The sequence below is a fragment of the Canis lupus genome, chromosome 1, assembly GCF_048164855.1.
Source record: "Canis lupus baileyi chromosome 1, mCanLup2.hap1, whole genome shotgun sequence".
Lineage (NCBI taxonomy): Eukaryota > Metazoa > Chordata > Mammalia > Carnivora > Canidae > Canis > Canis lupus.
Window position 1 is genome coordinate 109,726,269 of NC_132838.1, and position 25,241 is coordinate 109,751,509.

The following is a 25,241-nucleotide window of genomic DNA, read 5'->3' on the forward strand; positions in this document are numbered from 1 at the left end:
CTCCTGTTCTATCTCTCTCTCTCTCTCAAAAGAAAAAAAAATGGAGTTCTTTGATGGTTATAGCACTATTTAGCTTTTCTGTTTCTTCCTGTGTCAGTTTTTACTAAGTTATATTCGTCTAGGAATTTGTCCATTTCATCTAAATTTAGATGACATATTTTCCTGCCACTTTTTAAAAAATTTTATTTTTAAGTAATCTCTGCCCCCATCGTGGGGCCTAAACTCATAACTCTGAGATTAAGAGTCATGTACTCTACCAATAGAGCCAGCCAGGTGCTCCCATCACTGTATTATCAATAGCTCCATAGGAATCCACTGTGAGAATGTCAGCTCTCCCAATTCTTTTGCTGTTAAGGATTTTGCTGCAATAATGTCCTTGTACATACTTCTGTGTATACATGTATGCATTTCCAGAGGCTCCACTCCTAGAAATAGAATTGCTTGGTCATTAGAGTATGCTCATTTAAAAACTTTTATTTATTTATTTTTTAAATTTTTAATTTTTTATTTATTTATGATAGTCACACACACACACACAGAGAGAGAGAGAGAGAGAGAGAGAGAGGCAGAGACACAGGCAGAGGGAGAAACAGGCTCCATGCACCGGGAGCCCAGAGAGAGAGAGAGAGAGAGAGAGGCAGAGACACAGGCAGAGGGAGAAACAGGCTCCATGCACCGGGAGCCCGACGTGGGATTCGATCCTGGGTCTCCAGGATCGCGTCCTGGGCCAAAGGCAGGCGCTAAACCACTGCGCCACCCAGGGATCCCCTAAAAACTTTTATTTTTTAAAAATATCTTGTTTATTTATTTGACAGAGAGAGAGAGAGCACAAGCAAGAAGAGCAACAGAGGGAGAGGAAGAAGCAGGCAGCTTGATGTGGGACTCGATCCTAGGACCCTGGGATCATGACCTGAGCTGAAGGCAGATGCTTAATTGACTGAGCCACCCAGGTGCCCCTATTTAAGAACATTTAATTGACACTGCCACACTTCCTTCCACTAAGAGTGCCCTCAATTGACATTTACAACAGCAATTTCTGAAATGCCCATTTTCTTTCTTTCTTCTTTCTTTCTTTCTTTCTTTCTTTCTTTCTTTCTTTCTTTCTTTCTTTCTTTCTTCTTTTGAAGATTTTATTTATTTGACAGAGTACAAGGATAAGCAGGGGGAGCAGGAAAGGGAGAAGGAGAAGCAGGCTCCCAACTGAACAGGGAGCCCAATGTGGGGCTTAATCCCAGGACCCTGAGATCAGGACCTGAGTTGAAGGCAGACGCTTAATCAGACTGAACCACCCAGGCGCCCCTGCGATGCCCATTTTCCCACCTGTTTACCAAACATTTGTGCCAATCTTATGGGGGAAAACTGTGTTGTTTTAATTAGCATGTCTCCTCTGTTTTTTTTTAAGATTTTATTTATTTATTCATGAGAGACACACAGAGGCAGAGACACAGGCAGAAGGAGAAGTGGGCTCCTTGAGGGGAGCCCTATGTGGGACTCCATCCCAGGATCCGACCTGAGCCAAAGGCAGACACTTAACACTGAGCCGCCCAGGTGCCCTTCACTCCCCGTTTTCTTGAGGCAACACATACTTTTGTATGTTTATTGAACCACTTTTAATTCTATGAATTGCCTGTTCACACCCTTTGCCCATATTTCTATTGGATAAGTTCAGTAATCATGCCGATTTCATGGATGGGTAAGTAGAAGTTTGGGGAGGGTCCATTAGAACCCTGATCATACAGCAAGGAGGAGGGAGCTAAGGCTAGGACCCAAACTCCTCCTGACACTACAGTCTGAAGAATGGTATTTGTGCTTCTTTGACTTTTGTGTCTACACGGGTGGGTCCACCTCTCTGTAGCTTTGAACTCAGAGAACAGAGAGCAGACCTGCTATGCTCACCTGCATGTCTAGTGCCCACGGAGGCAGTGGGGAAATAGCAAGGAACAAAACAGAAAAAAAAAAAAAAAGTTCCTGTAGAGTACCAATCAATAGAAGTCAGTTTTGAACGTTTGCCAGGAAAAGTGATTGCTTGTCAGGCCTTTGGGAATATTTGCCCCATCTCCGTTCCATAAGGGAGGCAACTGTACTCAGAAAGGGGGAGGGACTTGTGTAAGGCTACTGGACCACTCAGTAGCCAAAATAGTTGAAGTACAAAAGGATGATCTTCCTTCTCTTTTAAGATTTTAGTGCTTACTCATTAAAAAAAAAAAAAAAAAGGTAGCAGCGGGACACCTGGCTGGCTCAGTCGGTAAAGCATGTGACTCAATCTCAGGGTGGGGAGTTCAAGTCCTACGTTGGACATGGAGCCTACTTTTAAAAATAAAACAAAACAAAACAAAATAAAACAGTTGGGGCAGCAACGATGGCCCAGCGGTTTGGTGCCACCTTCGACCCAGGGTGTGATCCTGGAGACCCGGGATCGAGTCCTACATTAGGCTCCCTGCATGGAGCCTGCTTCTCCCTCTGCCTGTGTCTCTGTCTCTCTTTCTCTCTGTGTCTGTCTTGAATAAATAAATAAAATCTTAAAATAAATTAAAAAAATAAATAATAAAACAGGGACGACTGAGTGCCTCAGCAGTTGAGTGCCTCCCTTTGGCCCAGGGCATGATCCTGGGGTCCAGGGATCGAGTCCCGCATCGGGCTCCTTGCCTGGAGCCTGCTTCTCCCTCTGCCTGTGTCTCTGCCTCTCTCTCTCTCTCTCTGTGTGTCTATCATAAATAAATAAATCTTTAAAAATAAATAAATAAATAAAACAAAAAAGCTAACAATAAATTGAGCTGAGCATTTAAAAAAAAAGGTTTTATTTATTTATTCATGAGAGACAGAGAGAGAGAGGTAGAGACAGAGGCAGAGGGAGGAGCAGGCTCCCTGAAGGAAGCCCGATGTGGGATTCCATCCCAGGACCCCAGGATCACGACCTGAGCCAGAGGCAGATGTTCAGCCACTGAGCCACCCTGGCGTCCCAATAAATTGAGCATTTATTGCATGCCAGAGTCTAATCTCAGTGACTCATTTAATCCTCACAACGTGGACAGCATATTAGATAGATATATAGATACTATTATGCCCATTTTACAGATGGAGAAACTGAGGCACAGAGGTGGTAGGTAACTTGCCTGAAGTAAATCAGTAAGTAACAAAGCCAGATTTAAGTTCAGGCTGCCTAAGAGTCCATCCATGTTCTTAAGCACTGACCTGCATAGCCTATTCACTACACGGATTATCCCTAGAAGGGTGCAAAAGGAACTGCTTACAGGGATGGGAGCTGGGGAGGGGGGTAGGGGTGTTGACATAAATACATAAATTCTATGATTTATTGAAGGTGGTAAGGACTATGGGGAAATACTGAGCAGAGATATGAGGGAATTGGGTGGGATGGGGGAGCAGAGGAGTCTGTGATTTTACATAGAGTGATTGGGATGGTCTAATTAAGAAAGTGTCATTTGAAAAGAGATCTGAAGGATGTGGGGAACGAAGCTTGTGAAGGTCTTGGGGGTCGGACAACAGTGGTGGGAATAGCTAGAGTGGGGGCCCGAGAATGGTCGGGTCCATCACATTGTGTGGGGCCGCATGGGCCTTGGCGAGGATTTCGGTTTTTACTTTGAGGGAGAATGCTGAGCACAAGAGGGACTTAGGTTTGGGGGGTGGGCAGGGAGGGAGGCAGCTCTACTGAGATATAATTCATCTACCATAGACTTCACCCATATAGAGTTCGGGGACGCTTCAGGTGACTCAGTGATTGAGCATCTGCTTTTGGCTCAGGGGGTGATCCCAGGGTCCTGGGATCCAGTCCCACATTGGGCTCCCCACAGGGAGCCTGCTTCTCCCTCTGCCTATGTCTCTGCCTCTCTTTCTGTCTTTCATGAATAAATAAATGAAATCTTTTTTTAAAAAATATAGAGTTCAGTGGCTTTTAGTAGATTCACAGAGTTGTGCAACTCTCACCATGATGAATCCTCCACTATCCCCTGGCCCTGGAAACCACTAGTCTGACTCCCTGTCCTTATATATTGGCCCATTCTGGACATTTCATATCAATGGAATCATGCAATATGTGGCCTTTTGTGACCGCCTTCTTTCACTTAGCATGATGTTTTCCAAGTTTATTCTGAGGCAGCACGTCTCAGTGCTTCGTTTCTTTTTATTGCCAAAGCTATCCCATGGTCTGGACAGACCACATTTAATCTTTCCACTCATTAGTTGATAGATATTTGGGCTTTTTCCTCTTGGGAGCTGTTATGAATAATGCTGCTATGAACGTTCACGTACAAGTTTTTGGGTGGACGTATGTTTTCGTTTCTTTTAGGTAGATACCTTGGGAAGGAATTGCTGGGCCACATGGTGAGCTTAACCTTTTGAGGAACTGCCAGGCAGCTTGCCACAGTGGCTGCACCATTTTACTTCCCACCACCGGTATGTGAGGGTTCCAACTTCACCTCCTTGCTAACACTTGCTATTATCTGGGGAGATTATTTCAAGCAGGGTCCCTCTGGTTGCTTTGTGGGGACCAGGATGAGGGAAGCCAGTGAGGAATGTGGCTGGACCAGAGTGCGAGCAGCAGAGGAGGTGAGAAGTGACTGGGCACCCAGGACAGTCCCAAGCTGGAGTTAATGGCATTTGTTACTATGTCAGTTGGGGTGCCAGGGAGGGAGGGAAGTCAAGAATGACCCCAAAGATTTACTCTCAGATGGCTGAGGCTGCAGAAGAGGGTTTGGCGGGTGCAACCGATGGAGCTCAGTGTCAGTGCCGTGTGAGACCCACCAGACCTCCAGTTGGGAATATACAGCAGGCGATTGGGTAGTTGACCCTACTGTTGGCGTTCACTGCACATTTCTTGAATAATTCAAGCCAGAACTGAAGCCGAATCCAGGGTCCCAGTCTCCCCCTCTAAAAAATGGTCACAATAATACCACTGATCCTAGGCTGTCACGAGGCTGGGGCGATTCCTTTGCAGCACAACACCACACTGCACACCTGGAAACTAAAGTCATGCGTGGGGTGGAGAGACGGCTGGGGTCTGCAGCTCGGGCGAGAAATGCAGGTTGTGTACGCTTCAAGCAGCGTCCGTCGGTCCGTCTCCCCCGTCCCCCAGCGTCTGGCTGCCGTCTGGGAGGGGAATAGGAGCCTGGGTCGTCACCCTGTCTTCCCCCACTCTAAGCTGGGTTTCCTCCTTGGGGGCGGCCCGGGCCAAAAAACTGCTGATGGAAACCAGCTGCGGGAGGCGCAGAGGCTCGGCGCAAGCCCAGGCCCCTCCCCGGCGCCGGCAGACCCCGCTAAGGGGGGGGACGAGGGCGCCCCAGCTCCCCTCCCCCCCTTCCGCAGCCGGGCCCGGGGCCCTGGCACGTCCGGCGCGCCTGATGCTTTCCAGATGTGAGCCCGGTTCCCTTCCCCCACCTGGCCCCGTGTCTCCTGCGGGGTTGGCGGCGGGGGAGTCAGGGTCCGATACTCTCAGATGGAATCGCCACCAGGCACCCGGCCCGCTGTCCCCTCCCCGCCCCTCTCGCTTCCCCGTCTAGGCGATAAAAAGCGAATTGGGACCGGCTGACTGCGTGGAGACGCTCCTTGCAGCACCTCCGGCTCTCCCCAACCCCGCCCCTCGGGGCACGCCTCCTCCGGCCCACGCCCCCAATGGTACGCCCCGGACGCGCCCCTTCGGAACCCCGCCCCCGCCCCCGCGGCCCCGCCCCGGCCGCCCCGCCCCCGCCCCGAGGCCCCGCCCCCGGCCGCCCCGGCCCCGCCTCCGCCACCAGCCCCTGTGGGCTGCTCGGTGTGCGAGCCGGACTGTCCGCCTCTGTGTCTCTGGCTGTCTCTGGCTCTCTACGTTCCTGTGTGTCTCTCCTATACCCGGCACGTCTCTGTCTCTGCAACCCCCTGTCTCTTTCTCACCTAGTCCCTAGGTCTCAATCTCTCCACATTTCTGTCTCTGCGTCTCTCTCTGCCACTCTCTCTGCCTCTCCCCACCTCTCTTTGAATTTCTCAGCTTCAGTCTCTCGCCCTGGCCTCCAGCCCCCTGCGCCCTGCAGCGTCCGGGTCTCCCTCCCGGGGGTGCTTCTCCCGCCCGCCCTAATATCCCTCCGCCTACGGCTCTGGCGCGGCGGGCCGCGAGCGCCCCCGTGTGGTCATCCGGGGGCTGTCGCAAGAAGGCCCGGAGGGTTGAGTGTGGGCGCCCACAGGGGTGTGCGAGGGCAAGGAGAGACACTGAGTGTCCCTGGGTGATACCGGGGAATGGCGTGAGACGCCGAGAGATAGTATGAGCGTGTACTACCTTGGGATTGTGCGTGACGCTAGAGGTTGTTGTGTGGCTGTGTGACCTGGGGAGATTTTGTGACCACCAGACACAGGGTGTGACTGTGAAACCACGTGTTACGCCGAAAGGTTGTGTGCGGCTGTGCCTGTGAGATGGGAAAGATCACATGCAGGTGACTGCGTGGGACCCTGAGAGGCTGGCTCTGCCTGAGACACTATTCGTGGGGCTGGTGGTGACATTGAGACTATGAAGGAACGAGAGATTGTGTGGCACAGTGTGCAACGTGGGGAGACATGAGGGCCTGTGTGTGTCATGCGGGCAAACGTGTGTGACAGAGGGTGAGACAGAATGAGTATGACACACCCAGAAGGGGCGTGGGAAGTCGGTGTGACAGGCCCAAGGGGGAATAGGTGTGACAGAGGGACCGTGTGAGTGTGACAGCATATGTCAACCACACTGGTGAACTGTGAGAAGCCGTGTGACTCTGTGTGACACAGATCATGTGGGATAGTGAGACACACAAGGCGTTGTGACAGCCCTCCAGGGGTTGTGTGACCGTGCAGGGCACAAGCAGATGAGAACATGAGTGAGAGACCTTGTGCCCGTGTAAGTGTGCAATACACGAGACTGCTGGGTGAGGGTGGTGACAGCTGAGGGTAACGGGGACTGTGAGGGGCTCAGCAGGAGCTCGTTTGCATGATGGGGTGTGTGTGGGGGGACACTCTGTGAGGGATGGTGTAAGATTGTGTGTGACACCAGTAGACTGTGCAAAAGTGAGCATGAGTGTGTATGTGGGGATCCCTGGACGTGGGACTGCGTGTCACCGTGTAACACCATGTGCTGTTGAGTGACAGTGCTCAACAAAGATGTCGTGTAATTCCATGTCCCAGTGTGAGACCCTGACACAGTGAATGTGTGTGATGGACACACATTGAGAGACTGTGTGTGACACGGGGCGAACCTCCGTTTGCACCTTTGATACTCTAAGATAGTGTATCTGTGCTTGTGCCAGGTGGCACTGGGGATGACGTGACATCTGACACATTGTGAGACATTGCGTGACATTTTGAGGGGCCGCGTGACTGTGGCACTGTAGGACACTCTGTGGGGAACACCAGGGTGTTGTGAGACAGTGAGGTGGCGGGCACCTGCATGTGAGGGGGGCCGTCTGTGGTGGGGTGACCCCGGGGGGCAGCTGTGACAGGGTGGGAGAGCACGTGTGATGGGGGGGGACAAGCTGCACGGGCCTCACAGGAGGGGTGTGTGTGACCTGGCGTAAGTGTGGGGTGTGGGGCACACCTGTGAGTGAGTGTGCGTGCGTGTTCCGGAGGGACAGAGACAAAGAGAGAAAGGGAGAGACAGAGACACAGAAAGACAAAGGGGAAGGACATCGGGAGGGGGCCAGGGTGCGGGCCGGCGCGGTGGCAGCGGGAGGAGGCGGGCCTCAGGGGCTGCGCCCCGGGGGAGGGGGCGGGGCGGGCCTGGGAGCGGGGGACACCCAGACGCGGTCTCCCAGCCGCCACCTGCCCGCCAGCCCGGCCGGAGCTGCAACAGGTAGGAGGCTCGGGTCTCCCCACCGCGCAGTTAATCCCTCTGCCCCAGATTGCAGCCATGGTCTGTCCGCCTGGGAATGAATGAATGAGTGAGCGAATGAATGACTTTCTACTTCGCGTCTCCATCAGCCAGTCTCTGCCCCCGCCCCTCCACCTCCCTCTCCCTGTCCCCCCAGCCCTCCTCTCCTCTGTCCCCTATCCCCGCGGTGCCTCTCTCTGCCGCTCCGATCGTCCCTCTCTCCTTTCCCACCCCCTCACTCCATCCCTCCCGGACCCCCCACCTCCCCTTCTCTGTCCCCCCACCGTCCCCTCTGTGCCTCCGTCCCCCTGGATCACTCCATCCCTTTCTTTATGCCTCAATTTGTCTTCCCCTCCCTCTACTCCTTCCATTGCTTCATCCATCCATCCTCCCTGCCCGTCTCCCCGGTCCTGGCTGGGTTACCCGCCCCCCACCCCCCAGCCCTCTCTCCGGCTGCTAATGAGCAGAGGAGCCTTTGAGGTGGCCAGGGCTGGGGTGGGGGAGCGCCCCGAGGGGGCCGGAGGGGGCAGCTGCTGCCAAGGCCCTAATGAGGCCCCCTCTGCGCCTTTCCCGCCGCGATCTTAATTCCTTGTTCTCCCCGGAGCCACCGCTAATTGGCCTGGGGAGGCCCCCCTCCTGGCTCCTGCTCGGTCCCCGGGGGGCCCAGGACACCTGGATCCTGATCCAGCACCTGTGGCCTCGTTGGGTCCCTCCCTCCACCTGCGGGGCGGCCTCGCATCCGTGCTTCCCTCCTGCCTCCCCTGGCCCCTCCTGTCCCTCCCTGCACCTGGCCCTGGGTACCCCATCCTAGGCACCCTCCACCCTCCGCTCTTACCCCTCTCCTCCCACACGTCCTGCTTTGGCCTGCCTCTGCCACCCCACCCCCGTCTGTGCGTGTCTCTTCATTCCTCCTCCGCCCCCCCCCCGTTTTCCTGTCCCTCCCTCCACCTCTGGGCACCCCCTCCGTACGCTCTGGCATCCCCAACCCCGTCGCGGGCCCCACTACCGCAGCCACCCTCACCTGGGGCCCCAGGCTTGCCCGAGCCTAACGCTCTCAGCCCCCCACTCCCGCCGGCCTCTAGGCTCTTCCCACCCTTAGCCATGTCCAACAACATGGCCAAGATCGCGGAGGCCCGCAAGACGGTGGAACAGCTGAAGCTGGAGGTGAACCTCGACCGCATGAAGGTGCGGGGACGCGCTGGGGTGGAAGGCGGGGGCTCCGGGGCGGGGGACCGCACCCCGCGCTGCTGGGGGTGGGGCCCGCGGGATGATTCCTTTCCCAGCTGGGGTGGACCCGGGGGCGGGGCTCGGTGGGGGCGTGGTCGGGGCGGGGCCTCGGGCGAGGACGGATTCCGCGCGGGCGCCCGCAGGTGTCGCAGGCGGCGGCCGAGCTCCTGGCCTTCTGCGAGACGCACGCCAAAGACGACCCGCTGGTGACGCCGGTGCCGGCCGCGGAGAACCCCTTCCGCGACAAGCGCCTCTTTTGCGTCCTGCTCTGAGTCTTCCCGACAGCTTACCCTCCCGGGGCCAAAGTATGAATCCAATAAACGTGGTGACTGTGGTAGTGCCTGTGCTTTCTGGGAAACTGAGGCACGCCCGGAGCTTGGGGCATCGTGGGGGAACCTGTGTCCCTTCTCATCCCTTCTGAGTGTGTGTGTGTGTGTGTGTGTGTGTGGAGCGTGCTGGGAGGTGAGGGTGTGCAGGAGTGTGTAGGGTGTGCGGTGTGGATGCAGAGGGGGCGAGGGAGGGGAAATGAGCCCTCTGGGCTCCGACCTCCACTGAGCCCTCCACGATCTTGAATTTGTTTAATTATTCCAGTAGCTCCGCAGCTGGGCTGCTAGTATAGTATCCATTTTGCAAATGAGGAAACAGCCAAAGGAGTTCCCTTACTCCAAGCCACACAGCTAGGAGGGAATGGGGTGAAGACTGGCATCCAGCACTGGAACCCCGAAACCCCTGAACTAGCCTCTCTCCTCCCTTGGGTTGTCGATTTTTAGGAGCCTCTGTGCTCATCCTGCCTTTCTCACCCCCTGAATGACTCCACGCCCTGCCACAGGCTTGCTTACCTCTGTCCTTAGCACTGATCTCTGTTGTTCTGGTTGCTCTTGACCAGCCCCCTGCTGAGTGAAGCTGGGCACATAATTGTCACGGAGACAGCCCTGACCTTGCCCTCTTGGGGCTCAGTATCCAGTAGGAGAGACAGACCTATCCCCAGATAATGATGACACAGAGTGGGCTGGGCTGGGGTGTGGGAGTTCAGAGGATGCTCTTGACTCAGCCTAGGGGGTCAGGGAGGGCTTCCTGGAGGAGGGTACATCTGAGCTGGGACAGAATGGTAATAAAATTTGGGGACCAGGAGGAGAGAGAAATGTGGCTAGAGAGAGGAGACAGATTAATGTGCACCGTTCTTTCCTTCAATAGTAATTTCTTTGTTCTGGGGACACAGGGGTGACTGTGACAGCTCTGGCTCCTGCCCTATGTTTCTCACTTCACACATTGGTGCCCCGCAGGACATTTATAGCCTGCAGTTCTATTTATTTTATTTTGTCTTTTATTTATTTATTTTTTTGGGTTCTCTACTTTTGGCCTACATAATGTTTAAAAATATTCTTGACTTGGCTCCCAAATGGAAAAACAGGAGTACTTCATTTAAAAGTCTTTATTTGCAGCTTCTCCCAAATTGGAAGTTTGGGTGACCTCAAGCCCATCTATCCCTCTGGGTGACCATAGGCTGGGAGATGGGATCTGGGCTTTCTAGCTCACTAAAGTCTCCACCGTGCCCTATTGTCTCCTGGCTAAGAAGACTGGGTGCCAGTTGTTATTTATCATGGAGGTTGTGTCAGGGGCTTCTTACAGTGGAACGTGTAATGTTCTTGAATGTTTGTTGAAAATGAGATGCAGGGACGCCTGGGTGGCTATGTGGTTGAGCGTCTGCCTTTGGCTTGTGTAGTGATCCCAGGGTCCTGAGATCGAATCCCGCATCGGGCTCCCTGCATGGAGCCTGCTTCTCCCTCTGCCTACATCTCTGCCTCGCTGTGTCTCTCATAAATGAATGAATAGAATCTAAAAAAAAAAAAAAAAAAAAAGAGAGAGAGAGGGAATGAGAGAGAGAGAGATGCAGACTGGGTGAGCTGTGGGTTTGGTCAATCATCTTACCTGGTTGGCTGGAGGGCCACCAAGTTAGAGACCCCCCTCCCATCTCCTCACCCCAAATTCCTCTTTCCTCCAGACTAAAACCTGTGCTCCCCAGCTTGGGGCTAGCAGGGGCTGGACCCCTGGATCTGGATGGAGCCGGCTCACCGGGCCATGTGTGCTTCTGGCGAGTGCTCCATTATTCACATTGGATTAGGGTCCCCTGGGCCCCAACTCTGAGCTTCCTGTTGGGTTGAGGCAGGAGCAGCTGTAATTACATCTCCCTCCTGCCTCCCACCCCTCTCAGCCGGCTCCAGCCTAGTTGCATCATGTCTGTGGGAGCCCCGGGGGAGACTGGGGACAGAGAGAGCCAAGGATGAGCTGGGGGGGCTGGGGAGGATGGATGCTGGGAGGGAAGTTGCCAGAGGATTCTGGAATTCTCAGACCCAGCATCCTTGCATCTTAGAACCTGAAATGCATAGGCATCAATCTAGAATTGCAGGACCTCAGAAGGCTGGAATTCTGGAGTCTTTCAGCTTTGTGGGGCCAGAATCCTGTTCTTTTGTCCGGTGAGGATCCAGAGCTCTGCACTTCGAGAGTGTAAGGATTTCTTGAGCCTCAATTGTTGGGATGTCCTTTTAGCCCTGAAATCTTTGGGCTGTGTAGTGTAGATCCAACTTCCTTCACATTCCTGGTCTTGGGGGATGGAAGTCAGGAGAAGGAAGGGGACTGGCTGACCCTGTGTGGGGAAGGGAGGGTGGGCAGGAAGGAGGTCCACCTGGAGGAGGTTGGGCAGGGAGGTGGGGAAGGGCAGTGCTAGATGAGCTAGACAGGGCAGGTCCTGGGTGGCCAGCATCCATGCATGCAAACCTGGATAATCTTGTTAGTGGGTATGACTCTGTAGTGCACCAGCTTCTGGTTACCTGCTATTCCTTCCGGCCAGCCTCAGCTGTGAGGTCAGCTCTGGGGTCAGAGCCAGGCCAAGAGGCAAAGGGGTGACCGCCTGAGGAAGTGTTTGCTGCTAGCAGTCCCCTCACAGCATCCCCAAATGCTGAGGGCCCGTTAGCTGGCCCTCCCATTCTGTCTTCCCTCTGGACCCCACCTGCTCCTAGCAGTGCTTGGCTCTGCCCAGGGGGCCTGGGGGAGGGGCAGCCCCCCCCCCCCCAGCCACAGCTATGACTATCACTTATTGGAGTCTTTCTGAAGCCCCACCTCGCTTAATTTTCAGATAACCCCCAAAAGGACTCTGTTTATCCCCATTTTACAGACATAGAATCAGGTACAGGAAAAAAAAAAAAGAATCAGGTACAGGGAAATGACATCACCTGGCCAGCTGGGGCTTGAGGTTGGAGTGGGCCAATGGATGAGTGTTGTGGGGGGCTGGAGGTGTTGGGGGGGCTGGAAGGACAGAAGTGAGGGTATCCTAGGTGACAAGCACAGGCCCAAAGGCAGGGGAGGGATGGCAGGGCCAAGCCCTTGTGAGCAGGGAAGAGAAGCAGAAAGGGAGGTAGGCAAGAGCCCATTTGGGGTTCAGGAAAGGGCGGTAGGCACCACAAAAATGGCCCCTGATTGAAGGCATTGGCACCTGCCAATGAGGGACAGGTCAGGATGGATACACGGCAACTTCTTGCAGCAGCAGGAGGGCATGGGTGGACAGATAGGCTCAGCGGGTATGAGCTGCTGATGGGGTGTGTGCCAGTGTGTGTGTGTGTGTGTGTGTGTGTGTGTATGGGGAGGGGCCAGTGTGTGTGTACAAGGTGGGGCCAGCCTCTTCCCAGGGCAGGGTCAGGAGGATGGACAGCAGGGAGTCAGGAGAGGGTCGGGACCCGGGCAAAGTGAGGCCTTCACTCAACAGCACGTCAGATGTCAGATGCAGGCCGGGGCAGGCAGCTGGAGACGCAGGCCAGCCGGCGGGCGTGGGACAGACCCAGCGCTGCGGATGACTCAGCCGACGACCTGGCTGCCCAGGCTCCCGCCCTGACCTTCCTCTCCCATCGCTGTGACATGCCACTTGGGGACATGCCTCCATCGGATGGTGCCCTCCGAGCCCCTCTGTGCCCCTCGCCCCCGGCACACAGTAAGGGGGTGACAGTTTGTTGAACGAATAATAACGCCAACAGTATTTGAGGGCTTCCTGGAGGGCAGGCAGGGGGGCTTCTGTGTCTGATCCGCACACCACACCCCAGTACGGGCATGGCAGCCACTTGATGAAGGACATCAAGGCTGAGCTAGGAGAAGTCATTTTCTAGGGTCACACAGTGGGTGAGCGACTGGCAGGGGGCTGGAGGGGAGGTTCCGCTCTCTTCCCACGGCGCTGGGCAGCCTGTCCGCGAGTGGACACCCACGGGTAGACACAGCCATAAAGAAGCACATGAGCCCACAATAAACAGACATGCACAGACACACAAGATGCGTGAATAGACACAGATGTACAAACAGGCTGGAGAGCAAATAATGCCCACCTGCTGCCACAGTGCACACGCACCCCCTCACGGTAACACACTTACTTCTGGGGCGCCTGGGTGGCTCAGTCTGTTGGGCATCTGATCTTGGTTTTGGCTCACTCGGGTCACGATCTCGGGGTCTGCAGTCAGCCTCAGCAGGGAGTCTGCTTGTTCCTCTCCCTCTGCGCCTCCCCTGCCTCGAATAAACAAATACATAAATAAAAATAAAAAACAATGCTCTCTTCGGTGACACAGGTCCCACAATATCACAGAGACCCACACATGAAGTTCATACGTCAGCACAGCGCCTTGCGCACCAGTCCCCCAGGAGCCCATGTCCCTCTCCTCCCAGGTATGGGCTGGCTGCTTCTATCATCTCTGAGCTGTCCTCCCTCTTCTGCCCCAGTCCCTGGTCCTTCTGAGGACACCTGAGTCCTGTCCAAGCAGTGGGAAAGGAGGAAGACTGATGCCCCCACCTGGAACAATTCCTCTCCCAACTTCTGCCACCCTGGAGGCCACCCCCTCATAGGCCAGCTGGGGCAACCTCTCAACCCAAGGCACCTGAAGGAAGAGGAACCCTTTCTGGCCCTGGCTGTGGGTGTGGCCACAGCTGGGCAGGATGACAGGGTTCTCAGAAAGTGGGGTGAAGGGTGTGGGTCACTGACCCAGCTCCAGGGACCTCCCATTATTGTGCCTTCTGCGGAGCCTACAGCTGAAGCCAGGGTTGCAAGGGCTCCCGGCTCCCAGTGGCATAGGTGGGCAAACTGAGGCCTGGAAGGGGGGCAGGATGCCTAAGGCCACACTGGGCCTGGGAGCAGAGTGGACTTCCTGAATGCTCAACAGTCAGTCCCTGGTGGGGACAGGAAGCCTGAGTGGGGGGGCTGGCAAGAGGAAGGAGGCTCCAGGAACCAGAGCTATCCCACCCACCCACCCCACCCTACAACTCCCCTGATGCTGCCACAGGACATAAGCCCGCCAGGCATCATCCTTCATTAATATGATATAACTTCCTGAGTTCCCTCTGGCCTGAGTTCCCTCTGCAGCCTGGGGACTGCAGAGCAGGGCGGTGGGGGAACCACTCAGCCAGGAGGCCTGAGACCCACGCGGCTGCAGGCACCTCTCTAAGCTCCCGGTATGGCTGGAGCTGAGGCCGGAAGCTGGGGATGCCAGCTGAGCTTGGGTGATAGGGAGAGGGGGGAAGGGGTGAGGGAGTTGTGGTCACCGAGGGGCATGGGTCCAGAGAGGGGAAGTCTGCAGCTACCCAGTGTTGTCCAGCCCTTGGGACCGGGAACATGATACAACATGTTGCCATGGATGGCCACCAGGCCCAGGAGGCCGGGAGTACCCCATTGTACAGATGAAGAAACTGAGGCACACTAGCTTCTCATTCTCACCCAGGAGGCCGGGAGTACCCCATTGTACAGATGAAGAAACTGAGGCACACTAGCTTCTCATTCTCACCCAGGTTGTCGTGCCACAAAGATGGGGGGGCACAGGGACTCGAGTCAAATGAGTGAGCCCCGGAGTTTGTAATTTCTCTGCTTAAACTGCCTCCCTCAAAAATAAGAGGTGGCTGAGAGGGCATCTGGCCCTTATGGGTGAAGGGAGGCTGTATGGAAAGCCACTGACTCAGTGGGAACCAGGGCTGGTGACCGCTGTGCCGGCAGCTGGGACGTGTGGGCTGACCGCACTGGCCCCCAGGGTGGTGGCCGGAGGTGTGTCTGGGGAGGTGTGGGAGAGATGGATGTGACAGCGATCTTAGAGTCTTGAACTGCTGTCCGTGGCCAAAATATTATTCCTGGAAGTCAAGGTCTTCAGAGCTTGGCCTGGGGCCTGGGACTGTCGGAGTGAGAAGCAGGAGGGTGGGAGGGCAGTCCCCTTTGATGCTCTTGGAAGTCCTGGGGCCTGTCCCCAACAGACTCTTGGACACCAAGTCCATCCTCCCTGGAATCTCTCCTCCCAACACTCCCACTGGGTGGATGGGCTTGCACACAAGGACAGGCATTTTTTCCCTCTAGCTTGGCCACCTCCTGCCCCAGCCTTCTGGAAGGACTGAATTGTGTTGGGGGGAACAGAAATCTCAGTAGTGCTTGTAAAACACTCCATCCGGGAGGAATTTCCTGGTCATTTCTCAATCCCTGGGCAATGTCCTAACCCCGGGGCCTGGAGCCCGGAATAGATCTCACAGGCCATCCCCAGACAGCTTCTCGGACTGGTCAGCCGTGCCCCTCAGGTCTCATCCTGGTGTGCTCCAGAGCGGGATGACTCAGTGATCCCCATGTGGGGCCACTGGGAGAGACCTACATGTGGGGAAGTGGCAGGTGGCTCAGGGATGGGACTGTGAGAGGAAGCAGGGAGGGGAGGCAGAGGCGAGACTGGGCTGCACTGGGCTGGGGAGCCGGAGGGAGTGAGCAGGCCAGGGAAGTGGGGAGGGAGCCCCGGGGGAGGGGGGCAGCTCTGGAGCTGGCAGGGGGAGGGAAGGCGGGGCAGCCGGAGGAAATGAAAAAGCCGGGGCGAGCGGGCTAGATGAGAAGGAGGGAGGGCGGGGGAGGGAAGGAGGCTGAGAGGCTGACACAGCGCGGAGAGCAGCTCGGCCAGCAGAGCGGAGAGCAGGGGACAGAGCAGGGGACGGGACAGAAGGCAGAGGTGCGGTGAGGAGGGGGTGGAGGGGTGCTGGGGAGTGAGAGGGCGAGGCAGAGGGGGAGACGGGGTGGACAAGGAGGGGAGAAGTGCAGAACTAGGGAACTAGGGCGAGGGAAGGACGAAGGAGAGAGGGAGAGAGGGAGAGAGAGGAGACAGACAGCCGGACAGCAGGCCGGAGAACTGGAGGGGGTGTGACCATGGGGAGGGCGGTGGGCGTCTGAGTGGGCCTCAGGGGCAGCCCGGCTCCCGGCTCCCACCCCCCGCTCGCCCCCCCCACCCCGGGGCCCCTCTAGTCCAGCAGGCACCCCACCCGGAGGCAGGGGGTGCGGATGGCGGACTCTTGCAGGAACCTGACCTACGTGCGGGACTCGGTAGGCCCGGCCACCAGCACCCTGATGTTCGTGGCGGGCGTGGTGGGCAACGGGCTGGCACTGGGCATCCTGGGGGCGCGGCGCCGGTCACGCCCCTCGGCCTTCGCCGTGCTGGTCACCGGGCTGGCGGTCACCGACCTGCTGGGCACTTGCTTCCTGAGCCCGGCCGTGTTCGTGGCCTACGCCCGCAACAGCTCGCTGCTGGGCCTGGCCCGGGGCCGGCCCGCCTTGTGCGACGCCTTCGCCTTCGCCATGACCTTCTTCGGCCTGGCCTCCACGCTCATCCTCTTTGCCATGGCCGTGGAGCGCTGCCTGGCGCTCAGCCACCCCTACCTGTACGCCCAGCTGGACGGGCCGCGCTGCGCCCGCCTGGCCCTGCCTGCCGTCTACGCCTTCTGCACCCTCTTCTGCTCCCTGCCCCTGCTGGGCCTGGGCCAGCACCAGCAGTACTGCCCGGGCAGCTGGTGCTTCATCCGCATGCGCTCCGCCGAGCCGGCCGCCTGCGCCTTCTCGCTGGCCTACGCCAGCCTCGTGGCCCTGCTGGTGGCCGCCATCGTCCTGTGCAACAGCTCCGTCACCCTGAGCCTCTGCCGCATGTACCGCCAGCAGAGGCGCCACCAGGGTTCGCTGGTCCCGGGCCCCCGGGCAGGAGAGGACGAGGTGGACCATCTGATCCTGCTGGCCCTCATGACGGGCATCATGGCCGTGTGCTCCCTGCCGCTCACGGTGAGTCCCCTGCGGCTGCGGCGGGTGGGGCCGCGCCTATCTCCCGGATGGGGACGCTGAGGCCTGAAGAGGTCAGAGGCTCTGTCCACCATCAGACAGCCCCCGACTTTCTGGGCAAGTCTCTCCCCATTTGCTTCTGGCCCATTTGACTCCTCCTGACCCCTGGGTCTCCCCACCTTTTCTACCTCTCGCTACCCCAGCAACACGCCCCAGCCTTCCCCTACCCCTGTAACCATGATAAGATCCACCATTCATTGAGCGCTTGTTGTGTGTCCACCCTCTGCCCTGCGGTTTTACAAATTCTCTCTCACGTGATCTTTAAATGACCTTAGGCACCCATTCTGCAAGCACCAGCAAGGAATGGAACGAAGTTCCTGTCCTGTCGCTATTTTCACAGATGAAGGGTGATGGGTCTTACTGAGCCAGGCCTGGTCCAAAGGCTTCTCTGGCTCTAGAGTCTGATTTCCCCATCACTTCCCACCCCAGCCCCACCCCGCCTCTGCCTGGGACTCGCCTGGCCTTGCCCCTTGCCTGCAGAGCTCCTGCCTGCCTCCCAGGAACTGGAGTGGGTTGGTCGCCTGGTCCCCGGTACAGTGGCACCTACCTGGTCATCCCCACCCCCAACCCCCGCCCTGTATTTTGGGCCTCAGCTTCTCTTTTTGTAAAATGCAAGGGCTGCTCCTCAAAGCTTTGGGGGGCATTAGAGATGACTCACAGACTGGAAATGTGGAGAGACACCCAGCCGTAGCCCCAGGACTTACCCACATGACCTCTGCTCCGTCCCTCCAGGCTGGTGGTTTCCTGGGGCTTTCTCTCCCTCTGCTCCCCGGACGCATCTCTTACTTTTCATCTCATCTTTATTTCCTTCCCCTTTTGAACGGGACCCTCCCTCATTCCTGCCAGTAATCAAGTGCAAGGAGGGGAGCGAGGGTTGGGGTGTATGTGGGGTGGGGGCAGAGGACTCAAGGGAACCCCTGGATATGCCCACCCTGCCCCCAGATCCGAGGCTTCACGCAGGCCATCTCCCCGGACAGCAGTGAGATGGGGGACCTCCTTGCCTTCCGATTCAACGCCTTCAACCCCATCCTGGACCCCTGGGTCTTCATCCTCTTCCGCAAGGCTGTCTTCCAGAAGCTCCGGCTCTGGCTCTGCTGCCCGGGCCCCAGGCCTACCCTCGGTGACTCGCAGACAACCCTCTCCAGGCTTGCCTCGGGCAGGAAGGACTCAAGGCCTCCCGCTGCTCTCGGGGGGACGGAGGGGAGCTGGGTACCTTTGTCAGTCTGGGGCGAGGGGCAGGGGGCACCCTTGCCCCAGGCACAGCGATCGGTCAGCACTGTGGGAGCATCATCCAAGGTGGGGTCTGCAGCAGCCTGCTCCCTCTGCTGACATCGGCTGCCCATCATCTCCTGTCCTGTCTTCTGGGTGCAGGAGCCAGATGCTCAGGGGCATGGCTGGTGGAGGACGAACGGAGATGAGTCCCGGAGTCCTTGCCTGCCAGGATCTTTACCCCCTGAATGAGGGGCCAGGGGGTGATCAGCTGCTATTTCCTTATTTCTCCTCTTTCAGGACAGGCTCTGGGAGAAGAGGGCGGGACAGAGGGAACATTTATCCTGGATCCCAAAAAGAACGGTTCTCTCAAAATAACCAGGGCCCCGGCCGGCCCAGTCTGGCCCTCGCTTGCCCATCCATCTCACTGTCTAAATATTTAGAAGGCAGAAAAGTTCCCAGAAGCTTCTGTGCACTCAGGTCTGCTCTAGTCCGGGTTCTGGCTCTGACCCGCACTCATTCAGGGTGCCTGGCTGCCTACCCCAAGCCCCCAGGGGACAGCCCTGACCTCTCCCAGGCCACTCCGAAAGTGGCCTCCTGGGAGCCAGAGATTCTTGGACAAGCTCCCTGACTCCCTTCACTTCTGATTTCCCATCAGACTTGGAAGCCCTGGCCCCCCAGGGGGAGGGCAGATGAAGGAGAGACTGCTACGTTGTAGGTGGCACTGCTGGACATGTGCCGGGGAATCTGCATAGCTCGGTGGGCGGCAAGATGTGGACCGTGGGGACCCAGGTGTAGGGGGAGATGGAGTGGCCGCGTCCAGGCCTCCCAAAGGCATGGGAGTTACGGATCCCAGGGACCACCTGGGAACACAGCCCTAAGTCCTGAGCCTGTCCCTGGATGAGTAGCTGTCGCTTGGTTACAAAGCCTGACCTCAACCACCTATGTTGTCCGAGCCCTCACAAAAATTTCATTTATTTATTCAACAGCTGGTAGGCACTGACTCTGCAGGTGCTGGAGACACAGACCAGTCTCTGCCCCACCCTCCTGGACTCCGCAGAGGTGATTTCCAGCCTTGGGGACTCTGGGTGCCATCCTCTGCCCTCAGAGAGGCCTAGGATTAGCAGTGCTCTGAGAGTGAGCTGACTGGCAGGAAAGGAAGTGGTGTTTAGGGGATACGGGAAAGCCCATCCTCTCCACCCCCAGCCCCACCTAGTTCCCCTTCACACTTGCTCTAGGGTTAAAAGCACGGGATCCAGTGTTAAAAGGGTAAATGTACACCCTGGAACAGGCAGGGTAGGGAGGCCTCTGTAGAGATGACAGCAGCTAACATCAGTGAGTCCTCCGCCCTGCTCGTATGGAGACTTTCCACAGAAACTAGAATCAAGGTCCAGAGAGGGTAATCGCCAGCCCTCAGTCACACAGCAGTCTGTAGGTGAAGCTGAACGTTCTGTCTCCAGAAGCCTGCTCACTTGTTTGGCTAGTGGCTTTGGCTCTTTGTGCCTTGGCTTCCTTTTGTGCAGAGTGGCGATCATAATCTAGAATTCAGTTTATAGGGTTGTGTGGGGTTATTAACTGATTCCCTCTGATAAGCAGCTGAGTAGAGGGCCTGCCTGGAATAAATATCACAAGAAATGTTACTGTTACTGCCATCCTGTCTTTGCTATTGTTATCTGTGGCTAGCTGGGCGAAGGTGGGCTGGAGAAAAAAAAGCGACATTTTGCTACCTTGTTTTTTCAACCACTATGATCAAATCATATTACAGCACAAGAGGGTGTCTGGGAGAGTCAAAAATAGTCAAGATGATTGAGTTAGTTGGTACTGGTTTCCTTTTGGGGTAATGCAAATGTTCTGGAACTCGATAGTGCTCAGTGTTGTATCACATTATGGATATACTAAATATCTCTGAATTATACACGTTTAAATGGTTAATTTTATGTTATGGGTATTTTGCCACAATAAAAAAATATGTAACCCTAAAAAAATTTAAGGGTGTTTAGAATTTTTTTGACATTTTTGACATTTATGACTCTTGCCAGGGTGACATATTGGTTGAATTTAGTAATAAAAAATAAGCTGACCTGTACAAAAAACAAACAGGGCAAGTGGAGTCTGGCCTTTGTCAGCAAACCTGGCCCGGCCTCAGTGGGAATCCATCCAGAGGGACTCTCCCCCAGCCCCAAGGGTAGTGGAAAAGGATGGGTGGGCGGAGGGATCCCAGAGGGACCTTTTGGGTGGGAGGCATGAGAAAGGGAGCCTGCCTGCCTGTCCAGGCAGGACCCCCAAGGGGGCGCTCTCCTCCGCCGTTTGTGCTGTCCCAGCAAGTGGGTCAGTCTGTCTATCTCGCCTCTTAGGGCTCGCTAAATTATGGCAGCACAGGGCTGGGCATTCCAGCCCACCCCATCCAAGCCTGGGGTGGGTGCTATTATCATTCCCATTTTGCAGATTTGGATGAAGGGGAAGTGAGGATTCAGTATGGAAGCTTGCTCTTTCTTCCTTTCTTTCTTTTCTTTCCTTCTTTCTTTCTTTCTTTTTAAAATTTTTATTTTATTTATTCATAGAGACAGAGAGAGAGAGAGAGAGGGAGGGAGGGAGAGGCAGAGACACAGGCAGAGGGAGAAGCAGGCTCCATGCAGGGAGCCTGATATGGGACTCGATCCAGGGCCTCCAGGATCACGCCCTGGGCTGAAGGAGGTGCTAAACCGCTGCGCCACTGGGGCTACCCTTTTTCTTTTTTCTTTCTTTCTTTCTTTCTTTCTTTCTTTCTTTCTTTCTTTCTTTTCTTTCTTTCTTTCTTTCTTTCTTTCTTTCTTTCTTTCTTCTTTCTTTCTTTCTTTCTTTCTTTCTTTCTTTCTTTCTTTCTTTCTTTCTTCTCTTTCTTTCTTTCTTTCTTTCTTCTTTCTTTCTTTCTTTCTTCTTTCTTTCTTCCTTTCTTCTTTCTTTCTTTCTTTCTTTCTTTCTTTCTTTCTTTCTTCTTTCTTTCTTTCTTTCTTTCTTTCTTTCTTTCTTTCTTTCTTTCTTCTTTCTTTCTTCTTTTTCTTTCCTTCCTTCAAGATTTTTATTTATTTATTTGAGGGAGAGAGAGCAAGCAAGTACAGAGGGAGAGGAAGAAGATGACTCTCCACTGAGCAGGGAGCCCGATGTGGGGCTGGATCCCAGGACCCTGGGATCATGACCTGGGTCGAAGGCAGATGCTTAACCCACTGAGCCACTCAGAGGCGCCCCACAAGCTGGTTTTCTGCTGGCTGTGACCCACCAGGCCTGACATCTCAAGAATCCGTCCACCCTCTGCATCCCGCTGTATCATCGCAGACTCTCACCACCTCTGGCCTGGATGTGTACACTATCTTCCAGGTCAGAGGCTCTCAAGCGTTTCCTGCCCCATCTATCTGCCTGCAGCCCCTCCGGGAGGATTTAGAAACTCCTCTCCTAGCTGGTGTCCTGACCCCTGACTGTCTTCCCTGCTCGCTTCCGGAGCCTGATCCAAGTGGTCACTCCCCTGCTTGCCAAACTGGGAGCTGCCCCACCGCCTGGAGGCCGAGGCCAGCTCCCTCGCTCTCTGCTCAGCCACAGCAGACAGCCGAGGGCTCTCTCAGGGCCTGTGCATGACCTGTCGGGCTTCCACCTCTTTGGTCATTGAGCCCATCCCTCTTGGAGCAGTGTTTCCCCTTCTTTTGTCAAAAGCGTGCCCTAGCTTTTCAGGTCCCACTTAAACTATTCCTTCTCCTTTAGTTTTCCTTTTTTTAAATTTATTTATTTATTTGTTATTTATGATAGTAGGCAGAGGGAGAAGCAGGCTCCATGCACCGGGAGCCCGACGTGGGATTCGATCCCGGGTCTCCAGGACCGCGCCCCGGGCCAAAGGCAGGCGCCAAACCGCTGCGCCACCCAGGGATCCCTAGTTTTCCTTTAAAGATTATATTTTTAGGTAATTGCTATGCCCAACGTGGGGCTCGAACTCACAACCCTGAGATCAAGGCGCCTGACCCACTGATTGAGCCAGCTGGGTGCCCCTATTCCTTCTCCTTAAAGACTTATTCACTTATCTCAGGCACTTTGGAGCTCCATGGTGGTGCTCCCTGCAGCCTGCCCTGGCACAGACATTTGCTCACTCAGCAGGCTCTTATTGACGCTGGGGACATGGCGGTGACACACACAGCCCTGGCCCTGCTCTCCTGGGTTTCACAGTCCAGAATGGGCAGAGCTGAGAGGGGACACCTGAAAGGGGAGAGCTTCTTGGAGAAGGGGATGGCTGAGCTGGACCTGAGGACGGAGGGGTGCTCCCGTGTGCTCACAGTTCTGCCTCCGGCCTCTTAGCCTCTTGTTCATTTCATTAACTCCACAGAGTCCCTGGAATCTGCTCGGGGCCCTGGGCTGCTCTGTGCCTGCTGGGGATACAGCGGTGATTGACACTGCCTTGGCCCTATCTCACTCACATTCCAGCGGGATGACAACTTAATAATCACAGAACTAAATATTCCAGTAAGCAGAAAAAAAGACAGATTTGTGAGCCAGGATGAGCGCTGAGAGAGCATAGCCCAGGGGGCCTGCCCGGTGTGGCGGAGCATCAGGAAGCCCCTGTTCATTTATAACTTCATTCTATTCATTTTGGACTTCCTAGAACTGGGCCTGGCCCACAGATGGGACTCCAGCACGGGCACACACACACACACACACACACACACACACTCTCTCTGTGTCTCTGGCGCATTCCCAGGAGTGGCAGCTCTCCGGGCCTTCTGTACTCATTGCCCCACCTGCTGGCCACACTGGGAGTGGCATTTAGAAGTGGTCCCTACTCTGGGGAAAGTGAGGGGCCCTGGGTGTGCACCTCCCGCTGTGCCCCTGGGCTAGTCACCCGCTAAGGAGAGGTGTGAGCTGGTCTATTGGACCCGAGAGCCAGAACTGGATGTGATTCCCACTCTCAGCCTCCTGCCCTGGGCTGGAGTCAGCCCTCTCAGGGCCTGCCCCATGTCCATTAAAAGCTCAGAGTGCCATCTATGCATCTTTGATTAATAAAGAACGGGAAAGAGAAGTCATGATTATTTAATAAAGCAGCCTATCTGGGAGTAAAAGTCTTTCAAAACATAGGGCCCAAGGGGGGGAAATAATGATAGGTGGTAGAGCAGTGCAGGCAATGTGAGGCAGCAGTTGAAAGCATGGGTGTTTGGGATCCAAATGATCTGGGGTTTTGAGACTCAGCTCAGCCACTTCCAAGAAGTGTGGTGCAAGAGGCTTTATTTGCCCGGGGCTTCCAGTTCTTTAGTGTCAGATCTTGATCATTACTCCATGCCTATGAGCACCCTCCATGGGGGTTGCATCCTGTTAGGATTCAATCTGGCCTGCGTGCCAGTCAAATGCAGTAGGTCTAGAAAGTGGTTGGCACAAGCCTCCAAAGTGGGTATTTTTATGATCTTCCTCTAACAGTGTCATTATTATTCCCCATTTTGCAGACGGGCAAACTGAGGCCCAAAGAAGTAAAGTCACCACCCCAAGGTCAAAGTAGGAAGTGGCAGAAGCAGACCTTGAAGTTTAGGGAGTGCACAGACTCGCTGGAGCAAGTGCTCACATTGGGCTTGGAGCCCAATTCTGTGGGTCACCGAGACTTGTTTCTCTCAACTGTGAGACTAGAATTTTCCACAGGTGTCCTGGCAGCCAGGAGGGCAGCTCCCATCTTATACTTTACCACTGTGACCCCAGACTCAGCCTAGGCTTCCTGCTGGCTCTGGCTTGCCTGAAGTCAGTTTTAAAATTACTATTTAAAAAATAAAATAAAATAAAAAAATAAAAGGACTATTTAGGAGCACCTGGGGGGCTCAGTGGTTGAGCGTCTGCCTTTGGCTCAGGTCATAATCCCAGGGTTCTGGGATTGAGTACCGCATCAAACTCCCTGCATGGAGCCTGCTTCTCTCTCTGCCTATGTCTCCGCCTCTCTCTCCGTGTCTCTCATGAATAAATAAAATCTTAAAAAAAAAATACAACTACTCTGAAGGCAGGAAGCTGAGAGCATGGGTTTACTTGGGTTCAAACTCCAGCTCTGCCATTTGAGGCTTGCCTCAATAGCCTTGGAATAATCTCTTCACTCTTCCAGGCCTCTGTTTCCTAGTCTGGATTCACGCCTCCAGCCCAAATGGTTTCCTGCAGGATTCCCCCAGATGGAGGCAGAGCTGAGAAGAGAGTCTGCGGAGTAAATGGCCGGCACTTGCTGGACCCCAGGCCTAGTTCCTGTGGGCTCCCTCAGGCCTCAGCTAGCCCCGGTGCTACCACTCCCATTTTATGGACAGGGTCATCTGCCTGAGGTCACGGAGGCAGCCAGGCATGCCAGGCCCACAGCTCTCGTCCCTACGCTCTACTTCTGCTATACCAACTGAGAGGTGAGCCACAATCAGCTGGCAGAAAAAGGGGACAGAGGAGCTGGGGTTCCGGAAAAATGGTCTGCTGCTCCGGACTTCCCCACCCACAGAACTGGACTCAGCAACTGGCCCACACCAGGAAGATCCAGCCTGGGCCTAGGTCTCCACCTCAAGGAAGAGCCCTGGGGATGGGCTTCTCAGCCCTTCTAAGGCCAGGTGAAGATGAGTCAAAGCAAGGTTGTTATTTTTATTCCACTGGATTTGGGCTCTGATTCCCTCCTGCCTAGCCCCTGTGGTGGTCGGGGTACAGGTCACAAGTTAGATGGTGTCCGTTAACTGTTCGTTCACTGCACCCCTGAACAGCAAGCAGGTGGGATGTGCAGTTGGGGGCAGGGCGCCTATATTTTGGGGAAAGCCCCTAAGGATTCTGTTTAATGCCTCCACTACAGAACCACTGGACCCCAGGTCTTTCTTCTTCACCACCTCACTT

At 55.3% G+C, this 25,241-nt stretch overlaps 2 protein-coding genes and 1 long non-coding RNA gene across 4 annotated transcripts; 2 read left to right on the forward strand and 1 right to left on the reverse strand.

Moving 5' to 3' along the window:
• The first annotated feature begins 5,807 nt into the window (after nucleotides 1–5,807).
• GNG8 (G protein subunit gamma 8) lies at nucleotides 5,808–9,377 on the forward strand. Of its 2 annotated transcripts, none has more exons than XM_072811539.1 (3): nucleotides 5,808–7,398; nucleotides 8,916–9,001; nucleotides 9,187–9,377. In XM_072811539.1, the coding sequence occupies exons 2-3, from the start codon at nucleotides 8,918–8,920 to the stop codon at nucleotides 9,313–9,315; spliced, it is 213 nt and encodes a 70-aa protein (XP_072667640.1). In that variant the 5' UTR covers nucleotides 5,808–7,398; nucleotides 8,916–8,917; the 3' UTR covers nucleotides 9,316–9,377. The 2 variants fall into 2 exon arrangements, with proteins under 2 accessions (XP_072667640.1, XP_072667586.1); XM_072811485.1 differs by lacking the exon at nucleotides 5,808–7,398 and adding an exon at nucleotides 7,715–7,798 and having other exon boundaries at nucleotides 8,899–9,001.
• Nucleotides 9,378–10,433: 1,056 nt separating this feature from the next.
• On the reverse strand, nucleotides 10,434–13,853 carry LOC140624677 (uncharacterized). Its single transcript, XR_012024153.1, has 3 exons — nucleotides 13,456–13,853; nucleotides 11,117–11,687; nucleotides 10,434–10,879 (listed from the first exon to the last, which is right to left on the reverse strand). It is a non-coding gene; the product is annotated as an uncharacterized lncRNA (long non-coding RNA).
• Nucleotides 13,854–16,097: 2,244 nt separating this feature from the next.
• On the forward strand, nucleotides 16,098–20,383 carry PTGIR (prostaglandin I2 receptor). Its single transcript, XM_072773902.1, has 2 exons — nucleotides 16,098–17,132; nucleotides 18,132–20,383. The coding sequence occupies exons 1-2, from the start codon at nucleotides 16,365–16,367 to the stop codon at nucleotides 18,516–18,518; spliced, it is 1,155 nt and encodes a 384-aa protein (XP_072630003.1). The 5' UTR covers nucleotides 16,098–16,364; the 3' UTR covers nucleotides 18,519–20,383.
• The last annotated feature ends 4,858 nt before the right edge of the window (nucleotides 20,384–25,241 follow it).

Excerpts from the sequence above, each read along its gene's own strand:
- PTGIR (XM_072773902.1), top strand. The coding sequence starts at position 16,365 with ATGGCGGACTCTTGCAGGAACCTGACCTACGTGCGGGACTCGGTAGGC. Across the intron at positions 17,133-18,131 it reads TGTGCTCCCTGCCGCTCACG|ATCCGAGGCTTCACGCAGGC; the intron begins GTGAGTCCCCTG and ends CCCTGCCCCCAG.
- GNG8 (XM_072811539.1), top strand. The coding sequence starts at position 8,918 with ATGTCCAACAACATGGCCAAGATCGCGGAGGCCCGCAAGACGGTGGAA. Across the intron at positions 9,002-9,186 it reads TGAACCTCGACCGCATGAAG|GTGTCGCAGGCGGCGGCCGA; the intron begins GTGCGGGGACGC and ends GGGCGCCCGCAG.